The sequence below is a fragment of the Oratosquilla oratoria genome, chromosome 33, assembly GCF_046742065.1.
Source record: "Oratosquilla oratoria isolate Oo_2021 chromosome 33, ASM4674206v1, whole genome shotgun sequence".
Lineage (NCBI taxonomy): Eukaryota > Metazoa > Arthropoda > Malacostraca > Stomatopoda > Squillidae > Oratosquilla > Oratosquilla oratoria.
This window is the reverse complement of record NC_134809.1, coordinates 38,368,240-38,388,627: the sequence shown is the minus strand read 5'-3', so window position 1 is coordinate 38,388,627 and position 20,388 is coordinate 38,368,240. Positions and strand designations below refer to the sequence as shown.

Here is a 20,388-nt window from a genome sequence, read left to right as displayed (position 1 = left end):
GCATATCACCCAAAAAGTCAAGGGAGTCTAGAGAGGTTCCACGGAGCTCTAAAACGCGTGATAAGAACATTTATTTTATATTTTGAGAAGGATTGGGATGAAGGCATAGATTTGCTGCTATATGCCACCAGAATAACAATGCATGAGGGTCTAGGATTTTCTCCTATTTATCTGATGTTCACTAGAACCCCACGAGAGCCCCTTACCTCCTTATATAAGATGATGTCAAAAGATTCAAAAGGAAATACCCTTTACTCGAAACTTGTAGGTATTAACTTAGAGAAATTGAAAAGGTTTAGGGAAAACCTAGAAAGATCACAAAAAGTCTACAAAGGTTATTATGATAGGAATTCAATTAGGAGGGAATTAAATGTTGGAGGTTATGTATTAGTATTATCTCAGCGTAACTCACCGCATCCAAAATATGAAGGACAATTCAAGGTGCTTGAGAGAAGGGGCGGTAACAACTATATAATAAGAAACCCGATTAGGAGATCAGGTGTACAACAAGCACACATAAACCTCTTGAATGAGTATCATGGGAGTGTGGAAGTGGAAGTAGTTGGTGTGACTGAGACGGGACAAGCTGATGGAAACTTTGATTTAGATATTAGGAATCTAAATTTCTTTTATGATTTAGACAGATCAGACATAAGTGAGGCATTAGAGGGATCTCTGTCATTACTAGCAGGAGAGATGTGTGAAGAAGTCAGAGCGCTCCTCTACAAAAATGCCAAGATATTTTCCTCATGTCCCACCGTTACTCAAGTCATAACACACGGCGTCATCTTAGAAGATGGAGCCAAGCTAGCAATGCAGACACCTAACAGATTGTCACTCCAGAAGAAGAGGATTATGGAGAAAGAAGTGAAGCAGCTTATGGTTCAAGGATTAGTGGAACCTAGTACCAGTCCTTGGGCTTCACCAGCTGTGTTAGTATCAAAACCTGGAGGTGAGTAGAGACTATGTATTGATTACAGAAAGGTGAATGCAGTCACAAAAGCGGATCTTTACCCTCTCCCCAGATTAGATGATCTCACTGAGGAAGTTGCTGCTGCAAATATTTTATCAAAGATGGATTTGATGAAGGGGTATCATCAGATCCCTCTTACAAGTAGAGCTACTGAGATATCTGCTTTTGTCACCCCACAGGGGCACTTTCAATACAAAGTGACCCCGTTTGGATTGAAAAATAGTGGGGCGTCTTTTCAGTGCCTTGTAAATGTGGGTAGTAAGGTGATGAAATGTACAAAGGGAGAGGATTGCAGCAAATTGGAAGTGATTATTAAGGGAGAGACTGGAGGAAGTGGATAGCTTTAGATATTTGGGTGTGAATGTGGCAGGAAAGGGAGGAGTGGAGGTAGAATGTAGATTGAGAGAAGCAAATAAATGCCATGGGAGATTAAAAAGTAAAATGAGAAATACATATTTGGGAATGAATGCTAAGAAATTGAATGAAATATTGACTGTGCCGACGGCACTGTATGGGAGAGAAACATGGAATATAAGAGAGGAAGAGTTTAAATGTGTTTGAGATGAAGTGTCTGAGAAGTATGGTAGGGGTTACTATGCTGGATATAGTGAGAAATGAGGAGGTGAGGAGGAGAGTGGTGGTGGAAAGGGTGTTGGAAGACAAGGTTGATTAAGGAGTATTGGGATGGTTTGGACACATGGAAAGAATGAGTGAAGAAAGATTAGTAAAAGAGGTGTGGAAGTCAGAGGTGGAAGGAGTGAACATGAGGGGGCAGCCAAGGATGAGATATATGGATGGGGTATAAGGGGTATTGGGAAAGAGGGCAATGTCTGTTGAGGAAGGACGGGAGAAGGAAGAAGATAAGGGTGAGCGGAGAATGTTTGTGTATAGTGCATGGAGGAGAGTGGGTTGGGGATGGGGGGTGAGGGAGTATGTGCAAATGATATTTTGATGCAGTCCGAAGGGATTTCTCCCTGTCTTCCCTTTTTCTGCCTGAGGAGATGTAAAGGGAGGTGGTCGCCAATTAAATGAAGCGGCCTTGCTGTGGATGTGCCGTGTCTTGCTAAATTGCTTTTGGCCCAGGGTAGTGGGCAAGATGCAGGGATGACCCATCATCCAGTTTGCTATTTCATCTGGTCCATGCGATTTTCTGACATCAAGATTACTCAAGTGTTTCATTATTTCATTCCTTGTTACTTCTATTTCTTTCATAGGGGGGACTTTCTCTTCCCATTCGATATCTCCAGGTTGTATGTTCTCCCTTGTAAACACAGATTTAAAATGCTTGTTCATAATTTCTGCCATTTCTATTTCCTCTGTGTATTCAACTCCTCTTTGTCGTAGTTTCTCTAATTCTTGTTTGTTTTTCAGTTGTTTACAAATCTGTAAAATAGTTTTGGTTGATCTTTACATTTTTCTATGACATCTTTTTCATATTTTCTCTTTTCCTCTCTGCGCACTTGTACATATTCATTTCTATAACTAGTATATATTTTCCATTTTTCAGGTCTTTTGTCTTTCTTTCATTTTGTCCAAGCTTTATCTCTTTTGTCTTTTAACTCCCTACAAATTCTGTTGTACCAGCACTTTACATATTCTTTTTCTTGTTTTTGTCTTGGGACATACTTTTCCACTCCTTTTTTATAAATTTTTGTCAAAATATTCCATTTCTCTTCCACTGTTGTTTCCTCTTTGTATATTCTTTCCCAGTTTTCTTTTTGAAAGAATTCTCTTATTTTATCAAAGTTTGTTTTTTCATACATCAATCTTCCTTTTCTATATTGTTCATTTCTTTTCATGTATTTTTCCTCATTTAGTTCCAGTTCAATCAATATGTGGTCACTTTTATTATTGGTGTCTTATATTCAATCTTTTCCACTATTTCAGGTTCTGATGTGATTATTAGGTCCAGTCTCGATGGTTCTTCTTCATTTCTATACCTAGTGTTCTCTTGAATCCATCGCGTCATTGTGTGGTCAATAATCATCTCAAGTAGAACATTTCCCCATGAGTCTTCTCCACCCTTTACTGTCATCTCTTCCCAGCAGACTTCTTTGCAATTAAAGTCGCCCATTATAACTATTGTTCCATCTTCCATTATCTTATTTAATATTATCCTTGTGTCCTCTAACATACTTTTATGTTCTCTCTCTTCCCACGAGGCTGTTTTTGGGAGCACATAATTTATTACAAACTTTCTGCTCTTCCTATCTGTCTTCCACTTCCATCATAATCATCTCTACTCTATTCTTTCCATATGTGACATTCCTCATGTTTATATCCTTCTTAGTCAGGAACATAACTCCACCCCCTTGCTTTGTCTCCCTGTTTCTAATCCAATAATTATATGCATCATGTCCTACACTGTTGGGTGGTAGTGGACCTTTTAATTTTGTTTCTACAATTCCCATTATGTCCGGTTCTTTTTCCTTCAGATAATCATTCAGTTCGTTCAAGCCTGTTATTAATCTATCTACATTTGTGTAAGACACTCTTAATTTTCTGCTACTTCCATCTCATTTTCTGTTTCCCTTTTGTTTTTCTCTATTATGACCCATTTCCTCACTTTCATATTCACTACTCTCCAATAGAATTCCTCTTTTTCTGACTCCGTTCTGTTCTCGTTTTTTCCCCTTAGCTTCTTGTCTTTTCGTTTTTTCCTCCTCTCTTTCCTCTTTATTCATTTCTCTTTTTATTCATGGCTTTTTATATTGTTCACTCTCTGTTTTTTTCCCTGTTTTTGCTAAGATATTCTCTGCTGTCCTTTGTGACCTGAATTTAATCTTAATTGATCTGGTCTTATCTGTACTGTATTTCTCGAGTCTATACATTTCTTCAATTTGTTTCCCTATTTCAGGTTCATCTTTCTGAACTAATTCTAATATATTGTGTACTTTTTCTTTTCCTCCTTAATTCTCGTAGTTCTGTTTAGTTGTACTTCTCTTCTATCCCTAATATAATTATACATTTCTTTTTATCTGCTAAGTCTCTTACTATATTCTCCTTCTCCCTCATTACTTTAATAACTGTATTTTTAATTTGTTCTTTCATCTTCTGTGTCAAGAATTAGACAAAGAAATCGACGACATGCATAGAATGGGTACATACTCTAGACACAAGGAATGCATTATTTGAGTTACTGATATATTGAGGAAACATAGTAATTATGGGTGACTTTAACGCAAAGGAAATAAATTGGGAAGAAATGACAGTAAAAGGTAAAGAGGAAATCTGGGGAAACACTCTACTGGATATGACTATTGATTATACATTGACTCAGTGGGTCAAGGAAAATACCAGATATACAAACAATTAAGAACCGTTGAGACTAGACTTAATATTCACATCTGAGCCTGAAATCGTGGACAAAATGAATTGCAAGACATCAATTGGGAAGAATGACCACATACTAATAGAGTTCGAAATAAAAGAACAAAATGCTGTGAAAAGAAACAATTATTTTAGCTCGGTATTCGTAAACGAAACACCTCAAAGTGAATTCCAAACTGAAACCTGTGAAAAGTCTGGGGTAAACTTACTCGCTACGGTAAATATAACAAAAGAAAAAATTAAAAGGTGTATAGACAAACTCAAAGTTAATAAAGCACCAGGGCCTGACGGTTGGCATCCAAGAATCTTAAAGGAAATGAAAAATGAGATTGTTGTTCCATTAGAAATTATTTTCAAGAAATCCATCATATCCGGAGATGTCCCAGGAGAATGGGAGCTAGCTAACGTTACTCCCATATTCAAAAAAGGTGAACAAAAAAGAAACCAAATAACTATAGGCCTATAAGTTTGACTTCAATCGTAGGAAAAATAATGGAAACTATCATCAGAGATGCTATCGAACATCATTTAGAAAGTAACCGTTTGATAAATGATAGCCAGCATGGTTTTCAGACGGAAACGTTCTTGCGTGGACTAACTTACTCGAATTCTACAACACAGTTATCTCGAATTATGACAAAAAAGAAACAATATAGATTTAATATATCTAGACTTTGCAAAAGCTTTTGATACCGTCCCACACGAAAGACTACTTACTAAATTAGCTTTGCATGGACTAAGTGGTAGCCTATTAGGTTTGGACTAGTAATTGGTTGAAAGGTCGAAAACAGAGAGTTGTTTTAAATGGAAAAACTTCTGGATGGAAAAATGTTGCAAGTGGAGTTCCTCAGGGTTCCGTTCTTGGGCCACTTCTATTCATAGTATATATAAATGATATAGACAATGGACTAAAATCTACTGTTTCCAAATTTGCTGATGATACAAAACTGTGCGGAGTGGCAAATGATCACTCAAACCAATTAGATATTCAAGAAGATTTAGATCAATTACAGCAATGGTCTGAAAAGTGGCTAAAGAAATTTAACACAAGTAAATGCAAGGTAATGCACATAGGTAAAAATAACAGTAAGTACGATTACAAGTTATTTGGAAATTCGTTAACAAAAGTGGATAGTGAAAAAGATCTCGGCGTAATTATCAGTAACGACCTCAAATCATCCAAGCAGTGTATTTCAGCCTCTGAGAAAGCAAATAAGATTCTGGGATTGATTGCGCGATCTTTTGATTTCAAAAGTCCATCACTCATTAACAAGCTATATAAATCGTTAGTTCGTCCACATTTGGAATATGCTGTTTCCGTATGGTCACCGAATCTCATTAAAGACATTGACAGACTGGAAAAAGTACAACGGCGAGCCACAAAACTGATTCCAAATATCAAAAATAAATCATACGAAAATCGACTTTTAAGCACATGAATCTGTTTTCCCTAAAAAAGCGTAGACTCAGAGGTGACTTGATACAGGTCTTTAAGATTTTAAAGGGAATTGACAACATCAAAAGTGACAAAATTTTCACATTGAATGAGAATCAGACAAGAAACAATGGTCTCAAACTGTCCGGAAATAGATTCAATTTGGAAGTAGGTAGAAAACAACTTTGCCAACCGTGTAGTTAATGAATGGAATAAACTTCCTGCACAGGTAGTGCAATGTAGTTCAGTTCGAAGCTTTAAGAATCATTTAGATAAATACCTAAGTAAGATGCTGTAATGATTATAATTTATGTTATATTATTTGTTTTTGTTTTGTTATAATTTGTCTGTCTGATTTTCATTTATTATTAGTTATATGTCAATTTATAATCATTTACTATTTACATTTTTTTTTGTTATTCAAATATACCTATGCATTTATTTTTGTATTTTATTTGTTATTTTTACATTATTATTGTTTTAATTTTTTATTAATTTTTTTTTTTTTTTTTTTTTTTTTTTGCATCCGACCTAGATATGGATCAAAAGGTCTCCTGTCGGCATGCTCCGCCTTTGTAATCCTTTGTAAACATAGAGAAGGAAGATTATTGTACAACAAAACCTTCCCAACTTCCCAACTACACTCAACAAACTGATCCCTCTGAAACTACTACACTCACACTTCTCCCCTTTTCCCCTGTAAAGCGGAATACAGGCACTCCTCCAGTCCTCTGACACTCTACCCTCTTTTAGACAAACATTAAATAACCGCACCAGCCAGTCCACCATCACTGTACCTTCCTTTTTTAAGCATTCCAAATGGCACCCATCCAACCTATGTTCCTTACCTGCTCTCATTATTTCAATAACTGCTTTCACCTTATGTTTCCATATTTCTCCTCCATTTTCCTTATTCATCACTGTCATTTTCTTAGCTCTTCCCACTGCAACTACCTTTCCCTCCCTATCCTTCTTCACATTTAGCAACTCCCTAAAATGCTCTGCCCATCTTCCTCTTACTGATGTCCTTTCTATTATCATCTCTCCATCTGCACCTCTTACTTTTTTTCTTCTCTACTTAATTTGCCTCCTCTTCCTTTCTTAGTTTCCTTTCAAAACATCTTTTTATTACTTTCAAAATTTTCTGTCATACTCTTACCTCATTTCACATCTGCTCTCCTCTTTCCCTCCATTATCTTATGCTTTACTATCTTTTTTCTATGTACCTCTCATATGAATCTCTCATCCTATTTTGCAACCAATCTGTGAATGCTCGTTTCTTCTTCTATACAACTTTCTTTGCTTCATCATACTACCACTCACTACCCTTCCTTATATTTCCTCCTATTCTCCATGTTTCACACACCATCTTTGCACACCTTGTGACTCCCTCCTTCAACTATCCCCACTCCTCCTCCACTCTTAGTTCTACTCTATCCTTCACTCCCTCCCACTCCTTTCCCAGTTTCTTCTTGTACTCCTCCTTTTCTTTCTCATTCAAGCAGCTTACTCTCAGCACCTCCTTACTGTCTATCCTTTTCTTCTTTCTCCATCTATCCTCCACTCTCAACTTACATGCTACCAAAAAATGATCTGATATTCCCCCACTGTCTCCCCTTAGAACATGTATATCCAAAAATCTTCTTACTCTTTTCCTGGTTACCATTATATAGTCCATTAAAGCCTTATCTACCACTTTTCTATCCACCACCATCTCCCATGTGTACTTATGCTTGACTTTCTTCCTAAACACTGTATTTGCTATTATCAACACTCTCTAGACACATCATCATATCTCCACTATGGTTTTTTCCTGGAACTTCACACTTCCGAACCACTCCGTCTATTGGTTCATCCCCTACTCGAGACATTGAGATCTCCCAATAGCACTACATTGACGTTTCTGCCTAAATTCTCTATGGACTCATTTAAATCTATCCAAAAAGCCTCCCTTGCCTATACACTCTTCTCACCACCAGGCACGTGGTTTATATCCAAAATAAAAGGAGATGCTAAGGTTTGACATGTGTAAGAGGCTGGTAGATTGAGGTAGACAAGAAGGTAGATAGAGGGGTAGGTGGCGAGAAATTCATTTTACGACCTGGATGTTTGAAACAGTGGCCGCTAAGGAGTTACAGAGTTGCATATTCTTGCTCACCGCCCAATGTTTGTAAACACAAGCTAGGGTATACGTACAGGTGCTGATGTAGCGAATTGTTAACGCTAAGCCACTTCGCTTCGTAACAAGAGTGCTTGCGTAAGCAGTGTTGCTTAAGACAGTATAACAGCCTCTCTGATTGGAGAAAAGGGTGGAGGAGGAGAGAAATTATTGGTGCACGGAGGTAAAGTCACGCCATTAAAGTGTGGCACTTATTTGTAACGTTCAAAGTTATTGGATGAATTAAATAGTGACGTCGAAGCAGACTTGGCTTGGTGGGTGTAAGAGGATCCCAGGTAGGAATCCTCTGGTGTACCTAAGATAAGATATTGTACAAAAATTCGTGAAGAAACCGAAGAAAAGTTTAAGTTCAATTTAATCCCCCTTCGTTACTGAGTAATGGAACTTGACTAAAGGCATACACTACGAAAGAGGTATAGGGCCGACTTACAATACTACGATGATACAAAGAAAGTTATGAAAGAAGAAAGTGAATGAAGAATTATAATACCACAGTAGGGAACTGAAAGTATTGGTAGCAACAGAGCTAACAGTGGTGGCAGCTGTGTGATGAACCGCCTCCGAAGTGATTAAACAAGACTGAGTTAAAAGTGAACGGGTACACCAATCGACTTTTAAAACAGTGCACGTAACCACAACCACGCAATGTACAACTACAACCAAGCGTATGTTAATTTCAAGGAAAAGGGACGAGGAGTCTTCATACTACGAGTGGAACGAGGTGAACTTCTAGGCGATCTTCAAGGCGATCATCTACAAAGCAGGGAATGAGTCACTACAAAGCAGCAGTGAACAAAATCTGATGAGGAACGACGAGGTTGACGTACGCAAGGAAGACTACGTGGAGGCAGTCAAGTCAAATCAACTTACTGAAGGTATGAATAACACTAATAACACAGTACTTAGGCATGAGGTTCATAGCTCAAATATAAATATTCCTAAATTCACTAGTGATGAAAACACCTAAGGAGTTAATAAGTTTCTTAACATGACAGATACCTTAATTGTAAGCAAAAATATAACAGATGAAAAAAGGAAAATAGACATTTTAAAAGAGAATGTAGACCCTGTGAAAGGTAGAGCTAGGTTTATCATAAATTTCCAGCAAATGGAAGATATCAACATATATGAAGAGTATAAAAAACTTCATTAAACATTTTATGTCAAAGTGTGATCAGGATCCTATCAGGTCTTTGGTTAGAATGATCAAAGAAGTTAGAAAATGAGAATCAGACACAGAAAAGTTAGCAAGATTAGATAGATGGTCAAAAGACATGAATTCTATATTGAAAGATTTAGATTGGGTAGAAAGATCTAGTGACAAAATGAAAGTTTCTCAGGTAATAGAATTAATCACGTTTGGCTTGTTAACAAAAAGCACTGATGACTTAACGGCAGAAAAGCTGTATAAAGATCTCAAGTCAACTATGAATTTAGGGGAGGTAGATTATCTTCTTCAAGGTTACAGTGAGACCAGAATCATAAATCCATATGTGATGACAGTAAGACAACAAAACTAGGAACTCTAGAAGTGAGTATAAGAAAAGTAAATTTGGACATAGAGTTAGAAGCCCATCAAAGGATACTAGAACTGTATGTTACAATTGTGATACATGGGGGCATAAAGCACAAGACTTATTATGAAACTATCTGTAGAAATTGCAAATATGAGGGTCATAATGAATTTAGTTGTGGAAACCCTCCTTTCTGTATGTATCATCTAAAGATAGGACATTGAACACATGAATGTAGAAATTTTCGTATGCACCACGAAACAAGAGGAAAACCCCCCCAGATACAGAATAAACCAATATTACAGAACTCCCCATAAATATGTAAATAGACAGTATTGCGTTAAGGATAAGAGTGATAGAACGATGAAAGAAAACTCCAATATCAATTATAGTTATAAACTGACAATTACAATTGAAAGGACTTCTGTAGGACCTCTCATTGCGGTAAAGTGTTCAATAAACCTATTCAAATATTTATTGATACAGGATCTGTAGTTAATGTTATAACTAGTAGAGTTTTAAACCAGTTGAATCCAGGAGTGAAAATATCAGAACAAATCCATTACTCACTGCAAGGAGTATCTGGAAATCAGTTAAAAACATTAGGTAAGATTGAACTAGAAGTCATCTTATATACAAATGAACATTTGCACATTCCAGTGATAGTTGTAGAAGAATCTGTTTTTCCAAGAGATTTATTGATAGGATTTGCAACTATGATAAAAGAGAACATGGTCATATATCCTGCTGACTTAGGGATCTTAGTGAAATCACAGTTAATCCCATTTTTAAATCAACCAGACTTTAGATCAGTGACAGGAATCAAAGAATCCCTAGAAATAGATAGGAAAGATAACATTTTTTATTTATCTAAAATAAGGCCGAGCGGTCCAGACCAACAGAAAGTAAAGCCACATATAGTAAACCGAATTCATATGTTCAAAAGATCCCAGAAATGACTAATTCATCAACTACAAATGAAGCCTTGCAAATTGTGGATGGTGGCGTAATAAAGTCGACATTACTACACTTCAGAGCAATTAACAGAGTAGATGTGCAGTTGAAAGGAGTCACTGTAGACTGAAATTTTAACCACCCCAGAATCAATTAGATTAAAATGTTTGAAATTGGACTCAGGGATTTATAATTCAAATAAGAACATGGTAGAAATATTAATGATTAATACTTTGAATAAAGATATAGTCTTAAGGGAAGGTACACAGATATGATGTTTTCAGGTGTGTACAAAATCCATTAACTTTTTATATGCGAGTACTGAGGAGGTGAAATCACTAATTTCATCAATCTGTTCAGTTCAGGAAGAAACAGACTTGGGAAAGAAATACAAGAATCAACTAGAACCTACTAGTTGCCCTGAGTTGGATGAAAGCTTAGTTGCTTCACTCGTGAAGCACAATAGAGCAACTGCTTTGCCTGGGGACGCCTTAGGCAAAACAACTGTATTAAAACATCATATCAATTTAAACCAGGGACTCAGCCTATTTATATTCCTGCCTACAGAGCTCCTCACTCTAAACCAGCCATTGTAGATAAACTGATCACTGAGATGTTATTGCAGGATATTATTGAACATAGTAAAAATGAGCGGAACTTCCCTTTGATTCTGGTGCCAAAATCAGACGATACTATGCGCCCAGTTATTGATTATAGGAAATTGAATAAGCACACCATACGTAACAGGTTGCCATTACCAGTGATAGGGGACATTCTTAGAATATTGGGAACTGAGAATAGATATTTTAGCAGTACAGATATCAAATCTGCTTTTTGGCAAATAGTTTTATAAAGACTCACGAGAGTTCACAGCATTTTCTACTCCAACGGGACACTGAATTCAAACGAGTGCCATTTGGGTTATGTAATATTTCATTAACTTACATGAGATTAATGAATACAGTTCTAGATGGGCTGATAGGAAACACTGCCAGTTTATTTCAAGATGATATTTTATTAGTGTCCTAGATAGTGGCTGAGTACTTTAAGAAATTATATTTGATATTCTCAAGACTAGTTGATGCAGGATTGAAAGTGGAACTTGAAAAATATAAGTTCTTACAGGACAGTGTTATATATTTGGGACATAAGATAGACAGGCATGGACTTGGTATAGTGAATTCAAAGGTTGAAGCAGTAAAGAATTTTCCAATTCCAAACAATGTAGAAAAAGTTAGAAGTTTCTTGGGATTGACAGGATATTATAGAAAATTTATTCACAGATATGCTGACATTGCTAATCCTTTCAGTTCTTTGTTGAGGAAGGACTCAAGATTCATGTGGGGACCTGCACAACAGCAAGCTTTTGACAAGTTGAAAGATAATCTCACGAGTTCTCCAGTTTTAATATTCCCAGACTATGATCAAGAATTCATTCTTTGTACTGATGCATCTGACATAGGGTTAGGAGGCATACTTGTGCAAGAGACAAATGGAACTTTGAAACCAATATCTTACACATCTAGACTTTGTAATAACGCAGAGAGAAACTACTCTATAACAGAAAGAGAAATGTTAGCAGTGATATATTCGTTAGAAAGTTATAGAGATATCCAATCAGAGTGTGGACTGATCATACAGCTATTCAGAACTTATTTAAGCATAATAATCTTAGGGACACACTAGCTAGATGGTTTGCATTACTTCAGTGCTATGAAGTTAAATTTGAATATATTCCGGGTAGAAAGAATGTTGCAGCAGATGCACTTTCTAGAAACATTAACCAACGACAGGGTTGATTAATTTTGTTTGTAGTATAGACCTTAGATGAGGAAATGCTAATAAGAGAACAGAGGGATGATAAGACATGTGACTCATTAGCCAAGTATTTGGTGAACCCAAGAGAAAATCCTCCAAAACTACCAAAAGGGTATAAGATAGCGGGATTTCATTTGACTAATGGACTTTTGTATAGAAAAACAGTTGTAAGTGGGAAAGATATTTCAAGAGGTTCAGTGAATCAGTTGGTAATACCATAAACTCTTGTAAAAGAGATATTTAAGTTACTTTATGATAGTGATTATATGGAAAAATTTTTGAAATGTGTTAAGGTGAAAGGAAATACACCAAAATCAGCTCTTATGTTAACATATCCCATTCCACAGAAAACTTGGGAAAGAGTTCACTTAGATACATTGAAGTTACCTATGTCTGAGAATGGATATAAATATGTATTTGTTGCCATTGATTATTTTTCAAGATTTTGTATTTTACAACCCATTCCAAATAAGAAAGCTGAAACTATTGCTTCATTAATCTATGATCAGATAATCTGTAATTTCACTACACCTAAGATCTTAGTTTCAGATAATGGAACTGAATTTAATAACAAAATCTTGGAAAAATTATGTAGTTTATTTAAGATCAAGAAAGTAGATATTTTAGTGAATCATCCACAAAGTAATGGAGTTGTAGAGAGGTTAAATAAGAAAACTATTACATGTCTTAGAAGTATGATAAGTCCTCATAGTATAACTTGGGATACTTGGATTCCTTGTGTTAAATGTGCTCTGAACAACCAAAACATAGCAACAGGTGAAACACCCCATTTTGTTATTTTTGGGGAAGACAAAACTCTTCCATATGAAATCTTGATTGCAGAGCAGAAACCTGTGTATAATATAGATGACTATATCTCAAGTAGGATAAATACTTTTCAAAGTATTCACCAAAGAGTTAGAGAACATATGCAGGAGCGTTCACAAGAGATGAAAAAGCAACAACACAAAATAGAATTAGAAAAAGGAGATTTAGTCATGGTCAAACTACATTCCCCCTATAATAAACTTTCACCAAGGTACTCAGGTCCATACAGGGTAATTGATTCTACAGGTGGAAATAAATACAAGATCTTACACCTAGAAACTAGGGAAGAATTGATAGGCCACTTAGATGATATGGAGAAGGTTAGGATACAATTTTATGATGAAAATATCTTTGAAACTAATTGTGTCATATTCAATGAAAATTTGAACCCAGAGGAGTATAGGGAGTATCTTAATGATATAATATTTGAGTTGAATATTAATAATGATGTATTTTATAGATAAAACTATTATGACCAAATGTAAGTACTTGTGATGGGAGACCTAAACTACTGGAACTTGGTGTCAAGCAGAAATTCTACTTTGGTCAGACATGAAGACCTTGGACCTGCTGTGGTCAGACTCGGAATCTTGCTAATACTTAAGGACAACTCACACAAGTATTGAAACCTTATTTTGTGAAACATTAAAAGTTTGTCTTAGAAAAAAAAATTAAGCGTGTGTTAAACAAAAATTGAAATTCAAGAAGACACACTTTACAATACTATACTGTATATATAACTTTTATTGCATATTGGTCAACTTTTTTGAAAAGATAACATTCTCCATTGAGATCTAATGTTCTTAATCAAAGTAGTGAATTTTGCAAATTTATTTAACATTGCATTATATCTGTGCTGCGAATTATTTTGAGGTTATGTTTTGTTGTTTCTGACATGTATGCTATTCACCATTTTTTTGCTTGAATTATTATTGACATACATGCATTTTGAAGGGGTTGCTTGTTTCTTTGAAATGTATATGTTTGACATGTTTTACTGAAACCAGTTTACCAGTTTATGCAAGAGTAGTTTAAATATCTAGCTTCTTGTACATGATGATTTCCAAGTATATACTGGCGAGCATTGTAAGACGGTAATAGATATAATTGGTCGGGACGACCAAGGGTAGCTGCCAAGCCCTGTAAGAGGCTGGTAGATTGAGGTAGATAAGTAGGTAGATAGAGGGGTAGGTGGCGAGAAATTCATTCTACGACTTGGATGTTTTGAAACAGTGGCCGCTAAGGAGTTGCAGAGTTGCATATTCTCGCTCACCGCCCAATATTTGTAAACACAAGCTAGGGTATACGTACAGGTGTTGATGTAGCGAATTGTTAACGTTAAGCCACTTCGCTTCGTAATAAGAGTGCTTGCGTAAGCAGTACTGCTTAAGACAGTATAACAGTCTTTCTGATTGGAGAAAAGGGTGGAGGAGGAAATGAATTATTGGTGCACGGAGGTGAAGTCACGCCATCAAAGGGTGGCACTTATTTGTAACATTTAAACTTATTGGATTAATTAAATAGTGACGTCGAAGCAGACTTGGCTCGGTGGGTATAAGAGGATCCCAGGTGGGAATCCTCTGGTGTACCTAAGACAAGATATTGTACAAGAATTCGTGAAGAAACTTAAGAAAAGTTTAAGTTCAATTTAATCTCCCTTCGTTACTAAGTAATGGAACTTGACTAAAAGCATACACTACGAAAGAGGCATAGAGCCTACAGATTAGTGACTTACAATACTACAATGATAAAAAGAAAGTGAAGAAAGTTGAAAGTGAATGAAGAATTACAATATCACAGAAGGGAACTGAAAGTGTTGGTAGCAAAGGAGCTAACAACATGGAAAAGGTAAAATTCACTACTGTACTTTCCCATGAGTATAGTTGGTGAGAAAAAGTTACCAAGAATTCAACTTTTCTCAGTCAAGTTCTCGACACTTGCTGCAGGATATATCAAAAGTTTAACTACTTGATGCTTCTGACACTGCAGAAAAAATGTATTGACTGCACCTAAAACATGGAAAAAAAAAAATCAGAGGCACTGAAAGGTTTTGCTGCAATGAACTTACATCGAAGCTTATCCAAAGGCTTGCTGCTGCAGAGGGTTGCTAAAGCCACTTTGATACTGAACACGCGCATCTTTCCAGTATCATCGCTGAAAAAGAAAATGAATTTATTATTATTGTGTCATGTAACATTTATTAAAGGTGAAAACAAACATTACTCCTAATATATATATATATATATATATATATATATATATATATATATATATATATATATATATATATATATATATATATATATATATATATATATATATATACCTGGTTTTACCTAGTTGTATCCTATGTGAAGGGGAGTTATGCTCATGGTGTCCCGTCTTTGTATCTCCCAGTGTCTGGTTTGCTCTTAAATTCATCTACAGGGTTTGCACACACTATTGTTTTATCCAGTTTGTTCCAGATATCCACCACTGTTTGGGAAACAAGTTATTTTTCAGGTCTCTCCTATAACTATCTTTTTTGAGTTTCTTATCATATCCTCTTATCTCAATTTAATAAGTCCTCTCTATCAAGGGCTTCTGTGCCTTTCATGATTCTGTAAATGGTTAGCAGGTCGCCTCTTTCTTTTCTTTGCTCCGAATTCGGTAATTTCAATTTAGCTAGTCTCTCCTCATATGGCAGGTTTGAAAGTGTTAGGGCCATTTTCGTGGATGCTCTCTGGATTCGTTCAATTTTCTTTGTATTCTTTTTGGTACTGGGTGACCATAGTGTCGCAGCATACTCAAGTCTAGGCCTTGCTAGTGTAACTATTATTTTTTAACCATTTGTTCGTCTAAACAGGTAAAAGCCACCTTTGTTGACCTTAGCAAATTGTAAGATTTTCCAACAATTTTTTTTTATATATTTTTTTTCTCCGAAATCAATTATGCAACATTTCTTTATGTTGAAGTCTACTTCCCACTTTTGACTTTATTTCCAAACCTTGTTTAGGTCCCCCTGTAGTGACTCACAATCCGTTTCAGTATTCCCTTTCCTCAGCAATTTAGTATCATCTGCAAAGAAGCTCACGTGACAATTCACAACTTCATCCATGTCATTCACATAAATAGTGAACTTTATTAGAGCCAATACCAATTCTTGTGGAACTCAACTAATCACCTCCCCCCAAGGTGAATTCTTTTCTCTGAGCACTACTCTCATTTTTCAACATTCCCTCTGGATATCCAAGTTTGTCAAAGGTTTTCATAATGTAATCAAATTCGCCTTCTAGGTATTCATTACTACAGATTCGTAGTGCCCTGAGAAAAAATCCTGTTACTATACCACTCTTTGTCCTATCATTATGTGCGGAGAAGTAATGTACTAAATCCTCTTTGTTTGTTTCCTTTCTGTATACTGAGAAAGTTACAGTTTTTCCCCTTGGATATCCAGAGGGAATGTTGAAAAGAACAAAAAGAAAAGCAATAAATATTTACAATCGCGGAAAGAGAGAAATGATAAAAAATAATACCAATTTTATATCAGTACCTGGCTCAGAAACGTCACCAATAATAGACAAATATTTAACAAAATCAGGTATAAACATAGCTAAAATAACTAACAAGAGGATAGGTGATTTAATAAAGACTTCCGAAAAGAGAACCAATTCCGAAAACAGCGTCGTATACAAAATCCCGTGCAATAGTTGCTCAATGGCTTATTTTGACGAATCGTCAAGAGGATTAGAAAAAAGAATTTATGAACATAAAAACGACATAAAAGCACATAGGACATCTAATTCTTTAGTAGTTCATGCGGAAAAATTCGATCATTTACCAAACTGGAGAGAAGCTGAAGTGCTACATAAAGGTTTTGATAAATTCACTAGATGAATTGTTGAATCAGCATATATTTCAACTAATAATTCATCGAATCATCGAGGAGGGTTTATCAATTTAGCTAAACAAACTAGTATTTTAATTCTAAAACACGCCAGAAAAACGACCTTTCCCAAGTGGCCGGAAAGGTAATTAGATTTAATACATAAACTTCAATTGCAGTTCTACATACACTCTCTGAAGAAGTTCTACGCGAACGAAACGTTAGTGTTTAGGGTTCCGAGCCTTCCTCTGTGTTTACGTTCTCCATCATCCAAATAATTTGTCTAAAATACTTATTAATATATACATATATATACATATATATATGTATATATATATATATATATATATATATGTATATATATATATGTATATACATATATATATACATATATATACATATAAATATATAATATATATATATATACATACATATACATATATATATATATATATATATATATATATATATTATATATATACATATATATATATATATATACATATATAAGTATTTACCTAGTTGTATTTACCTAGTTGTAGTGTCTGTAGTTTAAGTTTTTGTAGTCTCTCTTAGTGTTGGTGCCAGTTTTGTAATTGCGTGTGTGTGTGTGTGTGTGTGTGTAAGAGGCTCGTGTATAAAGGTAGACAAGTAAGGTAGATAGAGGGGTAGGTGGCGAGAATTTATTTTTTATGAGTTGGGTGTTTGATAAATAAGAGTTCGTAGGCGAAGGAATACACAACCTCGTTCCTCTCCTAAAAGTTTACAAACAACCGCTGGGGACCCGATGCAACAGTATGTAAACTAAGTCAGTGGTTCATTGATTTCGAGATTGCTTGAGTAAGCAGTATTGCTTAAGTGGCTTGTAACAGCCTCTCTGGAGAAAATGTGGAGGAGGAGAAAATTCAATTGGTTCATGGGAGTAAAGTCACGCCCTTAGGGGAGGTATTTAGATGTAAAAGTAAAGATCATTGGACTAAAGAAATCATGGGGTCAAGGCGAACTGACCTATTGATCAAATTGAGGATTCCAGATGGAGTCCTTTAGTGTAATTCAGAGAACTAAGTGTAAATATTTGGGAAGAAAAGAAAGAAAAATTTAACTCCGTTTAATTCCCCTCTCTTAGACAGAGTAACATTAACAGACTTCCTACAGAGCAACATTTGAATGATTTTCGTGCATAAAGACAGTGGTGAAAAGAAAGTAGAAAGTGAGAGACTAAATACAAAATTATATAAGGGAACAGTAGACGGAGTAACAGTGGTGACAACAGGGGTGAGAGTGGTAGCAACTAGGGACGGAATGGATGAAAAGAAAACGCCTCCGAAGAGACGGGACTGGTGCATGAAACTATAGGACTTAATGCAAGATACGGTTACGAGACTGGTGCCTCAAACCAGGATCACGCAGTGCACGCAAGCAGAAGTACTCCGTGCACGCAACTGCAAGCACATAGCCACGCACATGCTGACTACGAGGGAACGACTACGAGCAACAGTGAACGAAGGGGTCTACAACGACTACAACAGTGAACGAAGGGGTCTACTACGACTACAACAGTGAACGAAGGGGTCTACAACGACTACAACAGTGATCGAGTGGGTCTACAACGACTACGAACAACAGTGAACGAGAGGGACTACAACAACTACAAGCAACAGTGGACGAGGGGCACTACTACTATGAGTGAACGAGGGACGACGAGGTAGTGAACGTAGGAAGACGTGGTTGATGTACGTATGAAGTACGCGCAGTACGTGGAGGTTGTCGATTCAAATCGACTTTAAAAACACTAAAGATAATACTACTGGTATTTTAAGGCATGAGGTTCACACCTTGAATATAAATATCCCTAAATTCACAGGTGATAAAAACACCTTGGGAGTTAATAGGTTTCTCAGTTTGATCGACACTTTAATTGTCACTAAAATCATAACAGATGAAAAAAGGAAGATAGAAATTTTAAAAGAAAATATAGATCATGAGAAAGTTAGGGCTAGGCTTATAATAGATTTCCTGCAAATGGAAGATATAAATTAATATGAAGCTTATAAGATGGCATTCATTAAACATTTAAAGTCAAAGTGTGATCAGGATCCTATCAGGTCTGGTTAGAATGATAAAGAAAGTAAGAACAAGTGAATCTGACACAGAATATTTAGCAAAATTAGATAGATTGTCTAAGGACATGAATTCTATGTTGAAGGATTCAGATTAGATAGAAAGATCTAACGACAAAAAAGTTTCTCAGGTTACTAAATTAATTGCATTTGAATAGTTGACAAACAGCTTTGACGAAATAACGGCAGAAAAAATGTATAAAGATCTTAAACATAAAATGGATTTAGGGGAAATAGATTATCTTCTTCAAGGATATAGTGAAACTAAAGCAATTAGTCCATTTGTGATAACAGTAGGAACGCAACAACAGAAAGGAAACTAGGAACTCTATAAGTGATTACAGAAACGGAGTATCTGAACATAGAGTTAGAAAAACATCAAGGAATGCTAGAATTGAATGTTACAATTGTAATAAATGGGGGCATAAATCACAAGTGTTATTACAAAAATATTTGTAGAAATTGCAGATATGAGGGTCATAATGAATACCATTGTAGAAACCCACCTTTCTGTTTGTATCATCAGAGGATAGGACAGAGAAGACAGGAGTGTAGTACAAAAACAAAATTTCGTATTTACCCAGAAACAAAAGGAAAACCCCCAGACACTAAATAAAACGACACTACAGAGCTACCCATAGACATATACATAGGCAGCATTGTGTTAGGGACAAGAGTGATAGAAGGGTCAAAGAAAGCACCAACATCAAAGACAGTTGTAAACTAACTATAACAATTGGAAGGACTTCTGTAGGACCTCTCATTGTGGTAGAGTGTTCAATAAACCTATTCAAATACTTATTGATACAGCATCTATAGTTGATGTGATAACCAGTAAAATTTTAATCCAATTTAAATCAGGAGTGAAAATCTTAGAGCCAATTCATTACTCATTTCAAGGGGTAACTGGTAGTCAGTTAAAAACATTAGGTAAGGTTGAATTAGAGGGCATCTTATATAAATATGAGCACATTCCAGTGATAGTTGAAGAAGAATCTTTTTTCTCAGGCGATTTATTGATGAGATTTGCAACTATGAGAAAAGATAGCATGGTAATATGTCCTGCTGAGTTAGGTATCTTAGTGAAATCACAGTTAATCCCATTTTTAAATCAACCAGACTTAGAGCCAGTAACAGTAATCAGAGAATCTCCTGAAACAGATAGGAAAGATAACAATGATAGGTTAGATAACAGGGCAGAGTAGTCCAGACCAACAGAAAATAAAGTCTCATATAGTAAAACCAACTCAGATATTCAAGAAATCTCAGAAATTATTAATTCATCAAATTAAAACAAAAATTTGCTAATTATGGAAGGTGGCGTAATAAAGTCAAAATTACTACACTTCACAACAATTAACGGGGTAGAGTG

At 35.8% G+C, this 20,388-nt stretch overlaps 1 protein-coding gene across 18 annotated transcripts in view; it reads right to left on the bottom strand.

The window, feature by feature from the left end:
* LOC143017846 (dystrobrevin beta-like) overlaps positions 1-20,388 on the bottom strand; it is a 436,897-nt gene that overhangs the window by 197,278 nt on the left and 219,231 nt on the right. For all 18 annotated transcript variants that reach the window (XR_012965709.1, XM_076172805.1, XM_076172802.1 and 15 more), the window contains one exon: positions 15,100-15,185. Coding sequence is in view for 17 of the 18 variants with exons in the window: in XM_076172805.1 (XP_076028920.1) it covers positions 15,100-15,185 (86 nt within the window). In the remaining variant the exon portion in view is untranslated. The remainder of the gene's footprint in view (positions 1-15,099; positions 15,186-20,388) is intronic.